The sequence below is a fragment of the Chanodichthys erythropterus genome, chromosome 14 (genome assembly GCF_024489055.1).
Source record: "Chanodichthys erythropterus isolate Z2021 chromosome 14, ASM2448905v1, whole genome shotgun sequence".
NCBI classification, from domain to species: domain Eukaryota; kingdom Metazoa; phylum Chordata; class Actinopteri; order Cypriniformes; family Xenocyprididae; genus Chanodichthys; species Chanodichthys erythropterus.
This window is the reverse complement of record NC_090234.1, coordinates 9,217,332-9,236,520: the sequence shown is the minus strand read 5'-3', so window position 1 is coordinate 9,236,520 and position 19,189 is coordinate 9,217,332. Positions and strand designations below refer to the sequence as shown.

At 34.1% G+C, this 19,189-nt stretch overlaps 1 protein-coding gene across 3 annotated transcripts in view; it reads left to right on the top strand.

Annotated features, from left to right (window-relative positions):
• Window positions 1-4,788: 4,788 nt before the first annotated feature.
• The window catches only part of epha3 (eph receptor A3), a 135,046-nt gene continuing 120,645 nt past the window's right edge, over window positions 4,789-19,189 (top strand). For all 3 annotated transcript variants that reach the window (XM_067410714.1, XM_067410715.1, XM_067410716.1), the window contains exons 1-2: window positions 4,789-4,936; window positions 14,374-14,438. In XM_067410714.1, coding sequence (XP_067266815.1) covers window positions 4,852-4,936; window positions 14,374-14,438 — 150 coding nt within the window. In that variant the 5' untranslated portion in view covers window positions 4,789-4,851. The remainder of the gene's footprint in view (window positions 4,937-14,373; window positions 14,439-19,189) is intronic.

Below are 19,189 nucleotides of genomic sequence, written 5' to 3'. Positions count from 1 at the left end.
GACAATACACACAAGGAGGTATAATTTCACCTGTAGTAAGTCAGTCTTACTAATAGGAAACTACTACAACAGGGGTGTCCAAACTGGGTCTTAGACGGAGTCTTTTGGTGAATTACAGTGATTTTTATTCCTGAAAATAATTGTTTATTGTAAGTACATCAAGGGAAGTACTGATGAAATGTCACCTGTAGTAAGTCAGTCTCTCCAACGGGAACTAACAAGCTTTGGAAATTAAACATGTCTGTTTTTAAATGATAAAAGTAATTTTAATTAATACAAATTGTTCGTTTTAACCACTTGGTGGAATTGGCAGACGTTCCCTTTATCATGCGCCGTGGTAGCATGTCAAATCATTCACGGGTACAAATATGAAGCTATTGTGCATGTAATTGATTGTGAATCAATATACATGTCGATATACAATGTTTACATTCTTAAAACTAATCATGCACCGTGGTAGCACTGATATCTTTGTAACACAAGAGCCCCCTAGTTGTTGGGAGCATTTCCGTTGTGTTGTGGCTCGATTTCGTTGCGTTGTGGCTTGTTACCGTTGTGTTGAGGCTTTATTTATTTGTTTTGTGAACATATTTTTGCTTTTTTAATTTCGTTGTCTTGTGGCTCATTTCTGTTGTGTTGTGGCTTGATTTTGTTGTGTTGTGGCTTTATTTTGTTGTGTTGTGAACTTATATTTGCTTTTTTCATTTCGTTGGGTTGTGCACTACTAGGCCACTGTAAAAATACTGTCAACAGCCCAAAAACAAACAAAGAAAAAAAAAAAAAAACGATTTTGCACTTAATGTCTTGCCTTAAACTCAAAGTGTCCTATTGTAAAGCTGAAGAAACTGCATGCTTCATAAGTGATGACCCATTTCATGTGTACTTTTTGAACTATTTGTGCATTCATCTGAAGCAATGCAATGACCCAAATCCCTGCAGTTCAATGTTGATGAATAATGTGTACTCAGCTATTTGCAGGCTGTAGCAATATCGCTGCGACTTGCCAATAGTATTTGTGGAAAGAATGCTAAACAAAGCATTACTGCTCTGTGTATCATAATGCATGAATAATAAATCAATTTCAACACAAATTATATAACTATTCCTCATTCACATGTATATAAAGCTATCATAAACACATATGTGAAGATAATATATACTGGCCACACATTTGCATTTTAGATTCATTATCCTACTCATTAAATGCAGTGGTGTATCTAACAAGTATGTGGCACAGATGATTCATGATTTGCGATAGCAAACTGACCAAATAATAGGGAAACTCATCCTCTGTGAAATGAGAGATAGGTGTGGCCTGAGGGAAAATCTACAGCTGACCAATTGCAATGCAACTGTTATGTTGGCTGGCAAGACAGAGGTGCCATTCCAAACTCTGATTGGCATGATCCAGGAGCAGATGGTGGAGGGATGGCATCCAAAACTGGCACCCAGAACACAACATGGCTCTTCGACAAAAACTGCAAAGTCCATTAAAGTGCAAGACAAAAGAGAGGCTTTACGGAGATCTGGAAAACTCTACAACTCAGACTCATACTGGGCTGCTTTATTGTTAGACCTAGGCAGAATTGCAGTTGATTACTGATTGTTTTTAACATTGCTGTATTTATTATACTAAAATATGTTACATTAAAAACAATTATGTTAAATGATCTGTACTTGTTTTGACATTGTATTTGTATGAATTAATGTGATGAGAAAATTAGAGGCAGTATTATCTTATGAAGTGGTGTATGGTTTTCCTGTTTAAGTTCTTTTGACTGTGCTGAGATCAGCAAAAAGTATCATGTTTAACTTTCACACGCTATAATAGGGGCCACACATCGAGGCAGCGTATGCCTCAGACAAAACCTCAATGGTACTGGGAAAACCAAATGTTGTTTCCCTGTTTTTAATCACTACTTCAGTTGATTTGTCTCTTTGTTTTGCTTTTCTTCACTAAATCATGCTCCAGACATATTTACTTGTTAAACATACTGTTAAATCTGGGATTTGCTTCATGGTGTTAGCACTTTTGGAGTGGGAATGGGGTTGAATTGACAAATGATTCTGCTGAAGAAACGTATGTATCCCTTTTGACTGCCTTTAACTCAGGTTTGATGTTGAGCTGAAACTTCGTGCTCAAGACAGAAAGTCAGTGAGACAATGGCTTTAAATCATGTGTTTTTATCCCGCCAAATTATTTGACAAAGTTTCTAGGGAAAAACTCTGAATGAAAAGATTGAATAAAGCCCAACTTGGTAAGAAACAAAAAGAAAAGATTATCCTCAGCAGACAGGAAAGGGCTTCCATACTGTCATTAAACATAAACATTAAAATTTGTATTTTGCACAGTTTTTCTCTGTAGCTGCAGGGGCATATATTTCAACATCTGCTTTCTCTGTTTTTGTAAAAGTGAAGAATGCTGTTCTTCCTCTCAATGTATTTAAGTCACATTTGAACATTAAATCAATGTGCAGACTTCATTGCGGTGACAGTGAGTTTTACAAAAAAGACTCAAAAGTGCAGCTAAGGAACAAAAAAAATGCCTATACTATAAAACAGTTTACATAAGTCTGACAGCTTATATCATATCCAGTGTGGAAACGGGACCAGTGGGGGAAAAATAATGAAATACAAGGAGAAAGTAATATAATTGTCAGCAATAGAAATCAAAGTTTGTGTATATATATATATATATATATATATATATATATATATATATATATATATATATATATATATATATATATATATATATATATATATATATATATATATTCTAATCTGATTTTATTCCTTTTAAAGTATTAAATTGCTCTGAAAGATAAATGTAATAAAATCATTTTTCACCACAAGTATAAGCAGGCAAGTATTAAATATTTCTGAGCCTATTTCAGCTATGGAAAAACAAATTTAATATAATAGGTTTTTGTATGCTTGTAAAAACATTCAGACATTAAGCATCCATCTATCATGATGTTAAATTGGAAAAAACTTTTAGACCCAGTTTGTCAATGAAGACATTAAATTGTTACAAACAAAAGCAATATATTTCACAGCTGAAATGTATTACATTGACATTAAGAGTCTCCACATTCCTTTCAAGAATTTTTTTTTTCTTTTTTTTTTTTTTTTTACATTTTCATGTTTTAGAGGGCATTCTTAATTATGTGCACAGTGGCATAATAGGCTTTTTTATTTAAATATGACTATTATTGTTTTAAAAACAACAAGACTAAGCCTCTGTAGAGCTGTTCTGCAAACCTCTACCTTTACATAATTTAAATGATACAAAAATTATTATTTTTTTTATAAATATAAATGAATGTTATTTTATTATTTAATTATATTCCTATTTTTGAGGAACAGTAAAATAAAAAAATACTAAAAGTAACTTACTAGTATTAAAATAAAACTTTTTATTAATAATATAAATTAATAATATTCATTAATAATAATATTTTACCTAATTGCAAACCTTTTTAAAAAGTAATATTACCTCATTTTGCTTTTAAATGAATTTATTGACATCCAATATCAAGAAACATGTTGCAACAATTATGGCTCCATATTATAGGTTTAATAAATGGAAAAATCCCCCCTTGTCTACTTTATTCACCTCCTGTGAGTGTTTTTATTGAAACTCGAGTGATGTTTACTTCCCTTCTAAGTGTCTCTTGAAAGTTGTTCCAGTCGGTTTATGTATGGTGTCTGTCCCAGGCTCGATCAGCCTCTACAGGCCGGCTCTCCACCCAACAGCTGCCGACTGTTTTAAAAGCCTGATATGACAGCATGCAGCCTAGAGTTTCTGTATGGAAATCTTACAATAGTTATAAATATTTTCATCATTGTGGAAAAACAGCATATTGGTGTCCATAAATGTAACTTTTAATAAAATATACTCAATATTATTTATTTACATTATTTACAGCTACAGTCAGGCTTCTGGAACAAGAAAAAAATTTGACTTTGTCTGAAGGGAATTGATTGGAATGTTGGATCATTGTGGTTTGCTGTTGCTTTGATGTCATGTGATTGACAGGTTGTCCCACCTTCGAACCAGTCAACACGCCATCCGAGAATAAATATTATTTTGATTAAAAGATTATGAGGGCACATAAATAAATAAATAAATAAAATATAATGTGCACAGAAAAAAATATAATTGTCAATTTTGATTTCATGGTGACTTGCATTTCCAATGTATAGATTGTGTTAACTGTGTAATACTAACAAAATGTATTTGCAATCAGCTCAATAAAATAGGCTTAGTATGTTGTTATTTCTATTATTCAGTTCTTATGTACACTGAACAGTGTGTGACCGCAACATTCATTTGCCCAAACAAAGCCATGTGTTTATACTTCGAGTTGTTGTCGCTCAGGCGTTCGTGATGTTACAAATGGGTAGAGCTTGGTACTGTTCTTAGGCAAATGAAGTGCATAAATTCCACAGTGTGACATAAAGTAACTGGAATTTGATGAGCTGCCTCATGTGTTTTTGTCTTCTCTTCAATTTCCGAGAGATGACATGACCTCTGTTGAACCTGCCGGTCTAATAAACGGAGCTGTCTGGTATGTAGGACCCAGCGAAAAAGGGAAGCTCCCGGTGAGAACTGAGGAGAGAGCGAGAGAGTGAGTGAGAGAGAGAGAGAGAGAGAGAGAGAGAGAGAGAGAGAGAGAGAGAGAGAGAGAGAGAGAGAGAGAGAGAGAGACTCCTCCTCGTCTCCGGTGTCAAACTTGACATCAGCCTCTGAGCCGAGAATGGTAACTTGTGTCGGAACAGAAGCCCTCACATGAGTGGCATGCTTCATGGAGTTATGTACCTTGCTTTGCCCCCTGAACTGCTATCATGGATTTCAAAACCTTAATACTTTTCATTTTTCTCTTCACGTTTATTTCCAGCGCAGAATTCATTATTCATCCATCCAATGAAGGTAAGATAACGTCTGGAGTGAGAGACATATTATATCCTCATCTCTGCTTATACAGTATAGCGTGTAGTAGACTGTCCTTACAATATTGTCAGTTGACTTGAGCTGGTCCAGACAGGGTTGTTCAGTCTTCAGAGCGTTGACAGCTAAATGAAATTCAAGTGAAATAGTTACCTGATTTACCTCCGGTGCTCATCCAATAAACCGCGGCGAATTTGATCATATTGGTTAATTCACTCGCTTATTCACTTTATGTCAGACCAGCTGCTACAAATGAACCGATTTGATGAATCAAAATGATCGCAGATCTGCGCGAGACGCATTGATTTGATTTCGCGAGAAATAGCCACAAAGGGATAACTGCTAATCAAACTTTTAGTGTTGTTTATTATTGTTTTTTAGGGTCACAGCTGGCTACATGATAAGGGCATATTTTGAAACGATCGATCGGTTGGGAAAGCACGAACGCGCACCGGCTGAGCGCGAAATCCAGTCCGAAAATCTGCCGAGCATACAGCATAATTTTAATATGGGCTATAGCCTGTGTTTAAAGACTCGTTGCGCAGTTTATGTATTTGCGCTGTCTTGTTAATTAAGAAATTGCTTTAATTATTTTGTATTTTTGCTGTATAAATGATAGAATCAAGCTATACTACCATGCGCTGCAAGTTTGTGTGCCGAGTTTATTTCAGTTACACTTGCGCTTTTGTTGTAATATGCTACATGAAATACTTACTGGATACAGCCTACCTTGCTACAAATGCATGAGCATCTCTGAGTAAGCAGAGATTTACGTCGTAATCAGATGTCTGTCACATATTTAGATATTAGGCTATTCTCTTTATTTTTTATTTTTTATGTATTTATTTATAGGCCTATACATTAATTTATGTATTTATTTGATTGACATAAAGCACACGTTGATTTTAACTTGACGGATATTTTGAAGTGAAACTGCTTACAGTGGACGGTGGCTTTATAAATATTCCTTTAAAAATAACTAACCTAAATCTAAGTTGAAAACCTCAGTCATGTCAGTTGTCTAAAGCTAATCACACGAGTAGCCTAGTTATTAACTAAAACATATTGGAACACATGTTGCAGTTATATTTTTAATTTTCAATCACATATGGCCTATTGGATAATCTGTAGGCTATAACTACACTGTAGGCCTAATGAGATTTCAAATAAAGTGAACAATCAAAACAGTACAGCAAAGTAGTCAATAACTTATATTTGGAGCCAACAAAGTTAGGCTAGGTACAGTAGCACTCTCATTTTTAACAAAACATTTAGGCCTATTATATTTCTAGGGCACTGTAGGCTATTTGTATTTTGATATCTGAACGTCCTTTATGAAACGAGATACAGATAGGCCTAAACAACGGATATATATTTAAGTTATTTTATTATTGTTTGAAATGCATGTGCATCCTGTTTACATGCATCTCCTGCGTATCTTTAACTGTTTAGTTCACAGAGATTAGAATTGTGTCCCGCTCAGAGCGGTAAAGTTTTTAGAGTCGTTCGGGGGGAAAATAACGTGAGAATCTAAATCTTTGTGTAGAGCCTCTTTATAGGCTACTAATTACAAAAGTTTCTGTCAGTATTGTCTCATATTCATTATATAGACCTATATACCTACATATTAGCATTTACAAAGCTTCAGGTGTTCTGTTGGCCTAATTAGAAAAAGAGAGATTTTCGCTTATCGTATTCAGGAGTCTATTGTGACGCGATATGTAGATAGAGAGATTCGTTTTGGTGATTTTGCTTTTCATGTTTGATTAAATATTCAGGTCCATTTGTTATTATTAAGTTTAGAATTGGTATTTTTGTATCAGAGTTTAGAGTCTGATCTGTGTAGAAAAGATGAGAACTGTTCATAAATGCTGTCAACTCAAAGTGATGTTTCTGGGTGTTTGGATGTCTGTTCTGTGTAACAGAACGACTTTTCTCTCTTATTGTGATTTATAGGCTGTGAATTACCTTTTGCTCAAATAGTATGTAATGGGACGTGTTTTTCACCAGAGAGTGTCAGTATAGAGCCGCAGCCATTGATATAATTTGAGCAAAGTGCTTTTTTTACAGCTTGCAGTCGCCTAATCAGCTCAAGCTAATATGGGGTTATAATCTCCTAATATGAATAGAATAAACAATAAAAAGGTTTATTTTTATTAAGAAAAAAAAAAAAAAAAAAAAAATATATATATATATATATATATATATATATATATATATATATATATATATATATATATATATATATATATATATATATATTGAACGTATTAAGCGTCAAAGGTCAGTTTGATATTCGCGATTCACATCCCGAAATTCATGTATTGTCTCAGTCTTTACACAACGAGCATTCATTCAGGAAAAAAATAGACTCATAAATCCTTTCAGAGGTTGTATGTTATTCAAAAATTATATCGATGCGACACTCAAGCCTATTTCCATTTATTTATGTATTTATTTGTTTACCCCCACCAGGAAATAAACTCTAGTAAAGTTTGAAACTTGTTCATCTTTATTTTTTGAATTCAGGTTAATTGGGACATTTTTGCCACTCCTTATTTAATTTGAATAATATTTAATCACAAAACTTTCCTTGGTTATCAAATCCCATAGCCTAATTGCTGACCTGACACTACATACTCTTCAGTTCAGTCGTTTTCTTCTGCTCGAGCTGAAATGGGCCGATTTACTACATGGACAGTGCACTTTAACCCTCAAATCGTAAAATAGGAATATAATAATAATTGAAACTTTAAAGTAAAGTCTTTATTACAAGTTATGAATTTTAATAACCAAAACCACCGCATTGCGACCTCATTTGTGTCGGTCACCATGTTATTAGCATATTTGTCGTTAAAGATGAAGGATAAAATAAATATAAGCCTAAAACATGTTACTATGTCATTTTCTTTTAACTGAGCAGAATTAAGCATTAAAATCATTTTAAAAAGCCATAGCTGGTGGCCTTTTTTAGACGATTAGAAAGTTTAACAGAATTTAACAGAAAACAGACCACTTAAAAACGACAACTATAAAACAACACCCACGTATAATAATGATAATAATAATAATAACAATATTTTTTGACTGAATAATTGACCTCTGTAATTTAGGTAGATATTTTCTGGTATACCTAGAGGTATTTCTAAAGGAATATGCTGAGTATCTATGCAGCACAGTAATAGTCTAAAAATATTCTCAACTATTTTTACAGCAATTTTTTCCTATAGACTATGTTTGAAAACAACGAAGTATCCACTTGAGGCCTACTAACACTATACTATAGATGTGCACAGCATGCATTCTCATGTTTTGCTCATGACACAGTGTTTTTATTTATTTATTTATTTATTTATTTATCTTCTCATTTTTCAAACACAAATTGGGCTATGTGTTCAGAGTAAAATTGGGCTATGTGTTCAGAGTAAAATGGAATAATTTGTTTCATATGTAAAATATACACATTCAACTTTACTGGTTTAAAGTTTATTTAATAAAGGCAATTGAATTAATTAGTAGCATTGAGTTTAATGCCAGCTTAATATTTTATATTTTTTTACTAAACAACACATGGTAGGGAAAAAAAAAAACAAAAAAAAAAAAAACACATGGAATTGATATCATCTTTTTTTGGATCTGGGCACACTGCCTAGTGAAACATACTTCTGTGTAAAAAAGCAAATTAATTTTTCTGCCATTTAGCTTGGCCTATGTTAGTCAAGTTTGTGGCGGGTAAACTTACAGTCTACTGTAATGCATATCGCCTATTCTACTGTCAGTACACTTACGGCAGACAGTTTTCCGAGCATGTGGGATTACAGCTAACAGTTGACCACATCCTTAAAGGACGATTTCAACGAAAATAACAAAAGTCTTATTGAAATATCTCAGGAAATCTTCACAAAGCCGATCAGCTCCAGAATAAAGCCTCTGCCAAAAATATAAATATGATGTAAACGAATCATACAACACTATTACATTTCTACGGTTTCCATTTTCTAACTTGTGGCCAAAATGGCGCAGTGCTCCAGCCACAATGCTCAGCTCGCTCAGACTATGTGATGGCAGCACGACATGGTGTGATGTCATGATGCACTAGTTTCCAGCTGGGACGGCTAATGTTTTGTGAGTGACGTTACTTTTCGGATGTATGGAAATTTGCTTATACGCATACAAATGCACAAAACACATATAGTATCATCAGTAAAACAGTAATGTGCATGGTCATGCTGATGGGTGTGTTTTGGATGAAGATGGTGGGCAAAAAAAGCTGTGAGGATTCAGAGGGGCTGAGGCAGACACCCTGAGACTCGACTGAATTATTCATAGTGTAGAGGTTAATACTTCATTGCCATCTTGCCACTATGGGCGGAACCTTCAATCAAGCTGCAAGCCCTGCAATTTGCTATTGTTTTCCATTTTGTTTATTTTTGATAGCTAGGGAATTAGTCAATTAAAAGTGCCAAATGATCTTGAATCTAAACCCCAAAATGTGGTTTGGCTTAAATGCAAGCCATAAATCATTGTGATAACATCCCATACAAGTATTGACCTCTCGGACAGATATTTGCGATGCACGTGTGGGGTTCGTTGCGGCCCTTGTGAAGGTAGACCAGCTGCATGGGAGGATCTAGTGAGGGTGAGAAAAGGGATCATTGGAGCAGCAGTGGGTATTTTGGACACACATATTAAGGCCTGTCGTGCTCACTTGAAAATCCTTTGAAAATAATCCCCAAGTCCGCCATGTGTCTTATACACCCACAGTCAGATTTTAATAAAGCCAGGCATCAACTCCTCTGCTCTCCGAGGGCCCGGCGGTTCCGAGGTGTTCAGACACCTGACTCTCATCTTAATTCAATAACAGATTTAATTAACTACCTGAGAGGTGAGGAGGACGCCGAGAAGAGAAGGCAGTGTGCCATTTACAGGCCATATGGTTCTTTTGTGCTCATGCAAACCTCATTCAGACCGTAATCAACGACCATGTTCACAGATATGTTTAAGGTTAGTGGCTATTTTTTGTGAGCTCTCTAATCCTATCACCTGTAAATAAAATAATATTAAACACAGTAAAATATTAAGATGTATGTGACGAGACATCTAGTTTTATATATTATATATATTAGTGCTTTCAAATCGATTAATCGTGATATATATATATATATATATATATTTTTTTTTTTTTTTTTTTTTTTTTTACTAGTGGGTGCAGGGCACTATAATGATAACAAAATAAAGTAAACTGTGACTAAAATTCTTCATACAGTGGACTTGTCATACTTTATTAACATTTTTTTTTACAATAGTGAATAAACTGTAATAATGAAATGTTCAAGGTGTCTGAATAAATTTTGGTTTGACGTGTGTGTGTGTGTGTGTGTGTGTGTACACAGGCACACACACATATGTAATATATAAATATAATAGTTGTGATTAATCATGATTGATCGATTTGACAGCATATATACTGTATATATACACAATAAAAAAAAATATATATATATATATATATTTATTTTTATTTTTTTTTAAACTTATGCTTAAAATAGTTGTATATGGATTTTCACAACAGGACATTTCTACATTTGTACTAATATTTCATGTGAACTACCTACACATAATATAAAAGTGAAATTATGATTTAACTGTTTATCTATCTGTAGGTTGATGGGTAAAAGTAATGGGGCAGTTTTAATACTGATTTCTTGTCTTCTTTGTTCAATATTATGATCTCAGTGTAGATATATATTTTAGATTGAGCTGTTCTTAGATAGTTTGTGAATGAAACATTACCATTGTCTCCATTGTCAGCTCTGTTAATGTATTCGATCAGTGTGTCATGTGCTGATGAAAGGAAAATAATAGCTACAGTAGTAGTGCAAGGATGATACATTAGAGAGACAGATACCTCTTGGCGGCCTGTGGTTGGAATCCTAGATTATTGTCTCACTTCTGTATTGATTTACCTATTTTGTCTGGTGTGGTTGGTTGGATGAAATGGCCGTTGAATCAGCTGTTAATAATTAGGCCTTTGTTTTGTGCTTAGACACGTTGCTTGATGCTAAATTTTTTTTTTTTGTGGAGAGGGTGGGAATGACGTTGGCTGTGATTTCCTTCTCTTACAGCTGCAGAATTTGCCTCACCCTTGTAGCTATCTAATTTTATGGTCTCAAATTTCCCTGGTCGGCTCAATTTGAGATGCCGGCTCGGCTCATTGAGAACTTTAAATTGGAACCAACGGAGCTGGATGTGAGCTGCCATTATCTGACATAAGCAGATAGCTTTATTATAGGTAATAGGGATCATCTACAGTATGAGAACAGCCAGCTGTTTGGCTAGTGCTCAGGTGCGGTGCCGTTTTGTGCTGGAATTTGATAATGGGGTCTCCAACAGACCCTCCTTAGAGACCCTGATATATATATACACTATTCAAAATAATGGATGCACCTGAGTCAATTATGTGTTTTTTTTTTTTTGTTGTTGTTTTTTAACATTTTATAGAAAAACATATAATTAAATGCTTGAAATTAGTATTGTACATAGATGGGCAACTGTTCTTTACAAAACAAATGTTTAATTTAATAAATATAAAAAAATAATAATCAATCAAAAATTCAATCAGCCTGGGGTGTGTTTCCCAAAGGCATTGTTTGCCAACTATGGTTGCAAGTTCCATCGTTATCAGAATAGTTCAATGAGTCGTTGTTTCCCGAAACCATAGTTCCAACTAACATTCACAAACTGCATCGCAGAGTTGTGTGGTTGTGTGGTGGAACTACAGCACTCGACCTGTGATTAGAAGCATAGTTTCTTGTTTGCATGGCATGTGGACTTAATAAATCCTTATCTTGTGCAAAATAGGCAAGCTTACATTCAGTGCAATCTATATTTTTCATTTCATGTAGATACAAATTTTGGTAACACTTCATTTGTTAACATTAGTTAATTTATTAACTAAAATGAACTAACCATGAGCAAAACTGTAACGAAGCGGGACTCATGGTAAGATCCATATGCAAGCTTTTATTAAAGCAAGAGGGTGGTCGTACAGGCAGGGTCAAAACAGGAACAAACAGGAACAGTAAGGAACAGGCAGAATCGTAGTCAGGGTACAGGCAGTAGATCGAGGCAGGCGGATATCATACACAGAATGCTATACCAGGCAAGGGTCGGGTCGGGTCAGGACAGGCAGCAACGGGTCAGTACACAGGAACAGGCAAGATCAAACACAGGCAGACAGGATACAAGGTACGCTCAGAATTGTCACTAGGAATCAAGACTTCGCCGTGAGGTGGTGTGTGTATGAGTCCTTTATAGTCCAGGTAATGCGCATCAGCTGGGTGTGGTGATTAGTGTGGAGTGTGCATGGCTGTATGTGGCAACAGGTGATTGGTGGAGTGAGTGCATGTGATTGGATGATGGGAAATGTAGTCCGGGGAATTGACAGGATTTGTGACAAAAACATTTATTACTGTATTTGTTAATCTTTGTTAAAATGAGTTAATAAAAATCCAGCTATTCATAGTTTGTTCACAGTACATTAACTAATGTTAACAAATACAACTCTTGATTTTAATAATGTATTTGTAAATGTTGAAATTAACATTAACAAAGGTTAATAAATGCTGTAGAGTATTAGTTCATGTTAACTAATGTTTACTAATGAACCTTATTGTAAAGTGTTACCCAAATTTCATTGATGTCTTTTAGTTTGTCAAGAGATTTAAAGCACCGTTTTTGAAAAGTGTACATGTGCGTACGTGCTGTAGTATGTAAGAATGAGCCTGGAAACTGGAAATAAAGCAAAGTAACTGAGAAAAATGAGTATTAGTTCTCAGATGCCATGTCCATAATTCATAGCAAAACAATCTCAAAATGGATTGAAATAAGTTATTACTCTACATTGTACAAGAAACGCACCCCTGGTTGAACCATATAATAAAGGTAAACAAAGTGCCCAGCATAAATGTGAACTTCAGTATGTCTTCAATACTTATTTTGCACCGTGAAGTTGTCCAGAAATTTCAGAGCTGAGACAAGCCAAAAAAAATTATTTTTGGTCACTACCAAATTTCATAATATTGATGACTTTACTATTTTTCTAAAATGCTGAAAATAATGAGTAAATATCAATATATATTAAAGAATGAGATTTTTTTTTTTTACTGGTACGAATCAGCAAACTGCATTTATGGACTGATTTCTTATGTTTGGAAGGTGTACTGTCTTAGACTTGGACATCACGTCACACTTTAGGATAAGCTTGTTATAAATATTGGCATTAAAGTATATGTTTGTAGGCACTTTTATAAAAGAAAGGTTTATGTCATCCATGTCCCATATGTCCATTTGATTTGGCTGGATGTTTCCTCGCCATCGCTGTAGGGAGAATGAGTGACACAGCTATGAGTCGGGGCCATAGACGCCATGCTGAGTGCCCCACATGTCAGCTGGGATTATGCGTTTACTGTACGCCGATGGAGGCTTTTGTTCTTTCTCTTTGTGCCTGCTGAAGCCTTGCTCAATCAAACAGGAGCTGTTATTATGAGAGCAGGAGACACTGAGATGTCAAGAGCTTGCCGTGACCTTCTCCTCTGTAGCACGCCATGCAGGCAGCCAGCCATTTTTAATAATGCAGTAATATTTCCTTTCTGTCATCTCCCATTGTTTTATTTTTTTATTTTTTCTATTGTTTTTTTATCTCGGTTTTCGTTGTTGTTTCTTTAATTTTTAAATTGATTGGATTTGACAAGGATTTGATAATGTGTTTAATTAAAAAGAAAAAAAAAGTCTACACAAACAGAAATAAATATTGAACACAAAGATTAAACATCATATGAGCTAAATAAAACAATAACATCTGAGAATTTTTATATTGCACGAATGAGAAAAACAGCAATAAGAAAAATATGAATGAAAAATAAAATACTTTTTATGTATAAATAATAAATGATAGTGAAAAAATCACACAGTGGTGAGCAACAATCTCTTATCAACAATCTCCTATCATCTATTCAGTTTGTCAGATGAAAGAAACCATTTGAGATTTGTTTGCCTTGTCAAAGATAAGTATCAGTGAAATAATACTCTGACACACACAAGATCAACGTTTGGTCTGACATTAAAGACCCCATGCACGCACGCACGGGGTAATGGGGGGAACTTTTTTCCGTCCGGTTAAAGCTAGTACGGCACATTGAATAATGTTCGTTTGAAGGATGAGTCCGTTGACTCCATTGTTTGTTTAATTGGATTGTGGCACAAGAGCAGCGCAGCTGAGTAAATACTGTGTTGATCGGGACGCTGCACACTGAGAGTTGTATCCCGGTCCGAGTGGCTGTGTGGCGGGGGGTGAAACCCGATCTAAAAAGGGATAACTGCTTATTTGTTTCTCTCCCCTTCTCTCTCCTTTTCTACAGTTAACCTGTTGGACTCCAAAGCAAGCCAAGGGGAGCTGGGTTGGATATCATCCCCATCCCATGGGGTGAGTGTTGTTGCAGCCCTAATCCATATTTCTTAGTGGAAAAGAAGAGAACAGAGGTTTCATGCTGTGAGGATGTTGTTGGGGAGCCAAAACTATATGTGCATAAAGATGTGGGAACTATTTAGGCTTGAGAATAATTATATAAATTAATTAGATTTTAACAGATAAAATTAGAATTAAATTTATATAAATCATTCTAATATGCTGATTTGCTGTTTAAGAAACAATTCTTATTATTATCAATGTTATTATCAGAGTTTTTGCTTAATATTTTTTTTTAGAAACTGTGATACACTACCATTCAAAAGTTTGGATTAAGTAAGATAAAAAAAGGTAACCCTAGTTTCAAAACATTAGTTTCAAATAAATGCTGTTCTTTTGAACTTTTTATTCATAAAATATCCTGAAAGGAAATTTACCATGGTTTCCACAAAAAAATTAAGCAGCAAAAAATGTTTTCTTCAACATTTTTAAGCACAAATAATAATAATAATAATAATAATAATTTAGCACCAGCAAATTAGAATGATTTCAGTGTCAAACTTTGACCAGCAATATATACAGATAACATATATTATAAACATAATAAACCCAAAGGTATGTTTCTCCTGTCAGCGTGGAACAAGTCTGGGTACTTTATTTTTGTTGTCAAAACCTCAAGGTCGCAACTTCCGATAATAACCATGTTTATTTGTCGAGTTGTACAGGTATTGGTCTCAAGGGCTACTCAGACCAAAACATTCTTTAAACTTTATTATGTGTTAAAATGACTTGCTGGCAGTTGCTAAAGGTAATCCAGTAATTTGTTCCATATAGCTGCCAAACCTTGTTTCCCCTCGTTCTTTTTTACTGTTGGCACAGTAAAATGTGAAGCTTTCATTTCTTAGACGTAAGGGAGAAGAAAAGCAGGAAAAAGAAAAACATGAAGCAAAAAATAAAAAAAGGTCATTTGCATTTTAAATTAAGTGCTTTTTAATGTAGACTGCATTTATTGAAAATTGAGTAATTGCACTAATTTGCTAGATTAATTTCTAAACGTTCATAAGTTCAACAGAGAAGGCATCATTAATCTTTACAATAGCCATAAAGGTGATTTAGAATGAAAAAGGAAATCCCTCGCAGATATGTGGTGAATGCTGTGGGATTTATTAAGTCGACGTGTAGCTATTGTCACGACTACACCGAAGATCAGGTTCTCAAGGTGAATTAACTCTAATTACTCAGGACTTCTCCCTAGTTTGGAGCGATAAGCATTTTGCCCTGAAAGCTATGCCCTCAAAAATGATTTCAAATAATGTGCCGCTGCAGCGCTGACACTGACGGATGGGCCGCCCGCCTTCTGCCAGTGTAAGCACAAATCGGCCCGGTTAAAGCAAATTAAGAGCTAAGCCCATCGGACGCTCCCTGTGCGGCCGCACGCTCAGATAAGGGCAGTAAATATAAATCGGCCCTGCGCAGACAGCTCTTTAAACATGCAGCGCTGTTTATTATGGCCTCTCCAAATTGCATCAGGCCTCAGCCTGGGATTCATTACCCAAGGCAGTCGGATTACTCTGTTTGCGGCACGACTAACCGTATGAACTGCTAAGATCTGTTGAGTTGCTCTGAGGACCCTGCACAATTGTTATTTGAGTTCTTAAAAAGCATCTTTGCTGTGGCATCTGTGAAGTCACTGATTAGAACTTGATTAGTGGTTGTAGTTTTGGGTTTGGAATGCCTCGTTTCTCCTGAGGAACAGAAAGAGAAGTGCAAATGACTCTTGAACACCGCCTTGGCTTGGCATTGGCATTGTTTTTATTTCCATTTAAGATTTTTGAATGAATTATCTCTCGCAGAGGGAGTATCGGTGGCTGTACTGGGTAGTAGGCCAGAAATGTAAATATTCAGAGCTGCAAATTCTGCATGACCATATTCAATATCCCTTAATCCTATTCCAATCCTATATCCAATTCCTACTCGATATCTAAACTTAACAACTGCCTTACTAACTATTATTAAGCAGTAAATAATTATAAAGCATTTATTAATCTTAGTTAATGTTAATTTCAGCATTTACAAAGACATTATTAAAATCAAAAGATGTATCTGTTCATATTATTTAACGGACCTGAGCTAACATGAACTAACAGTTGTATTTTTATTAACTAACATTAACAAAGGTTAATAAATGCTGTAATGTATTGTTCGTTGTTAGGTCATGTTAGCTAATGTATTAACTAACATTAACTACTGGAACTTTATTGTAAATTTTTAACAAATAATCAAAACAAAACACAATAAATATGAAATATTTTATTTGTTATGCTGTGTGGCATCTGATTTCCCACATAATTCCACAAAACTGGAAGACGTTCTTGACATAAACAATAGGCTGTTTTAAAAGATAAAAAAAATTAAAATGAGTGAGAATCAATAAATGATTATTAATTTACTGTCATTTTGTGAATATTAAGTAATCATGTAATCAATAAAAATGTAACTAGTCCGATTATGAGTATTTTAAAATGTAATATAATCTAATTACAAGTATTTAATTTTTGGAATCTGATTACGGAATCCAGATTACATATAATCCGTTACTACCCAATAATGTATATATGATTTGATTAATCAAATTGGTCAGTATGACCAAAAACCCCTGGTTTTTATTTTTTTTTTTTTTTTTTTTTCTTTTTCATTTAACTACATGATGTACATATGACAAGTTAATTGTGAAAAAGCTGCACAAATACATTTTACAAATGTTAATGTTTTTCAGATTTATATATATATATATATATATATATATATATATATATATATATATATATATATATATATATATATATATATATATATATATATATATATATATATATATATATATAATATGTGTGTGTTTTGTAAAATACAGTAAATAAGATTTCACTACAATTAGATTTCTTTTATAGTTTTATTTCGATGAAAAAACAAAAGATTATTCATAACAAATGAATGTCATCAAAAAAAAAAAAAAAAGGCAAACTACACATTGTGCACATCGATTTCCCGTAATAATGTATTTCCTTGTCATATTTTGGTCTCTAAAAATCTGAAGTAGAAGCTAGAAGATCTCTAGCATTGTAGCATAATCGACTGAGACAAAATAGGCAGCAAACACAAAATTTTCATTATGCATTGCTCTCTCACACTCTGCCAATGCCCACAGCGAAAGGCAATATTTCCAACATGATCCTGAAACTCATTTACCAACCCCCCACCCCACCCCAACCTCCCCAAAAAGAAACTGTGAAAGGTCTCCAGCTGTATAAAGTGCAAAGAAAACCCCCTCTATAAAGGTGGATTAGCACGTCATATGGCCGCAGCGGGGTGAGCGGGCAGCACACAATGTGTTATGGTTCCTCTGTGGTAAAAGCTGTGATGAAAAGGTATTGACTGATCGGGTACAGTTGTTGCTGTGACCTAGTGCAGGAAATCTTAGATGGTGAAGCACTTGTCATTTCTAGTGTTTCCTGCTATATTCTTGGAATGAAAGCTCATGGGCCTCACGTATAACCATAAGTCTTTTTCAGTTTTCATTTTGGAGTGATTTGTGTCTTAAATTTTGCTAGGTGTTTATAATATAATATGGATGAGTTTGTGCTTCTTGAACAGCATTGGGTAAACTGCTTTGAAACTGTAGATTTTAAGATACAAGCTACACATAAATTAAGGTAATTTAGCTAGCTACACTTAAGTAGTTAGCTACACAACAAGCAACCATCAAAATAGCTAATTACGCTGAAGCTAGTGTACTTGTAGTGCACAGTGCTTTCAATGTTGTTGTTTTTTTCTTTTTCTTTCTTTGCAGTCCTTTCCGAAAAAGAAGTTTGCTGAATTTTACTGAATGCAATCTAAACTTGAAGTGTACTTCAAATCTGTTAAAAAGTACTTCAAATCTATTTAAAAACTGTACTTGCATACATAAAATTACTATAAGTACTTCGTGAGTACTTAAAATGAATACACTTTCATGACTTTCATGACACTTTCATGTTTCTTCATACACTTAAGTAGACATTTAAAAAGTGCACAGTGCACTTAGTAATAATGTCAAATTAAATGTTGTACATTTTAAATAATTGTGTTTTTATCTTTTGTTGTGCTTTAAATACACATTTGATGTGTTGACTAACATACTAAAGCATGTGTAAAGAACATTTATTAATTTTAACTGTACTGTGTTATTCAGTATTACTTTTAAAGTTACAATATATTTTATAGTATAATATATTTTAAATGTACTAAATTGCCACTTGTGGAATTACAAATGTGGAATTACATATGTATTCAATAGAAATGACTTGTATTTTTTATTTACCATAAATGCTTGTTAGTAAATATGGCAGCATACTTTAATCATATTTTAAAGTCAATAGAAGTAATTGTGACGTACTATGACTTATTTAAGTGCTACCTACTTAGGTCAAAAAAGCAGGTTACACTTTATTTTACAGTGCCGTAGTTACATTGTAATAACTCAAATAAGTACTGAGTACTATTAATTTAATTACATGTACTTGTAATTATGCATAATTTACTGTTATTACTAACATGTACTTACTGCACTGTAAAATAAAGTGTTACCAAAAAGCACTAATTCAAAGTGAACTAATTTCAACTAATTGCATTTAATATAAATTTAAACAATTCATTTAATTGCAAATAACATGCAATTAAGTGTTCAAAAACTTTACATTCAGTTTGCACTTAAGTATATTCTTTTAACATAT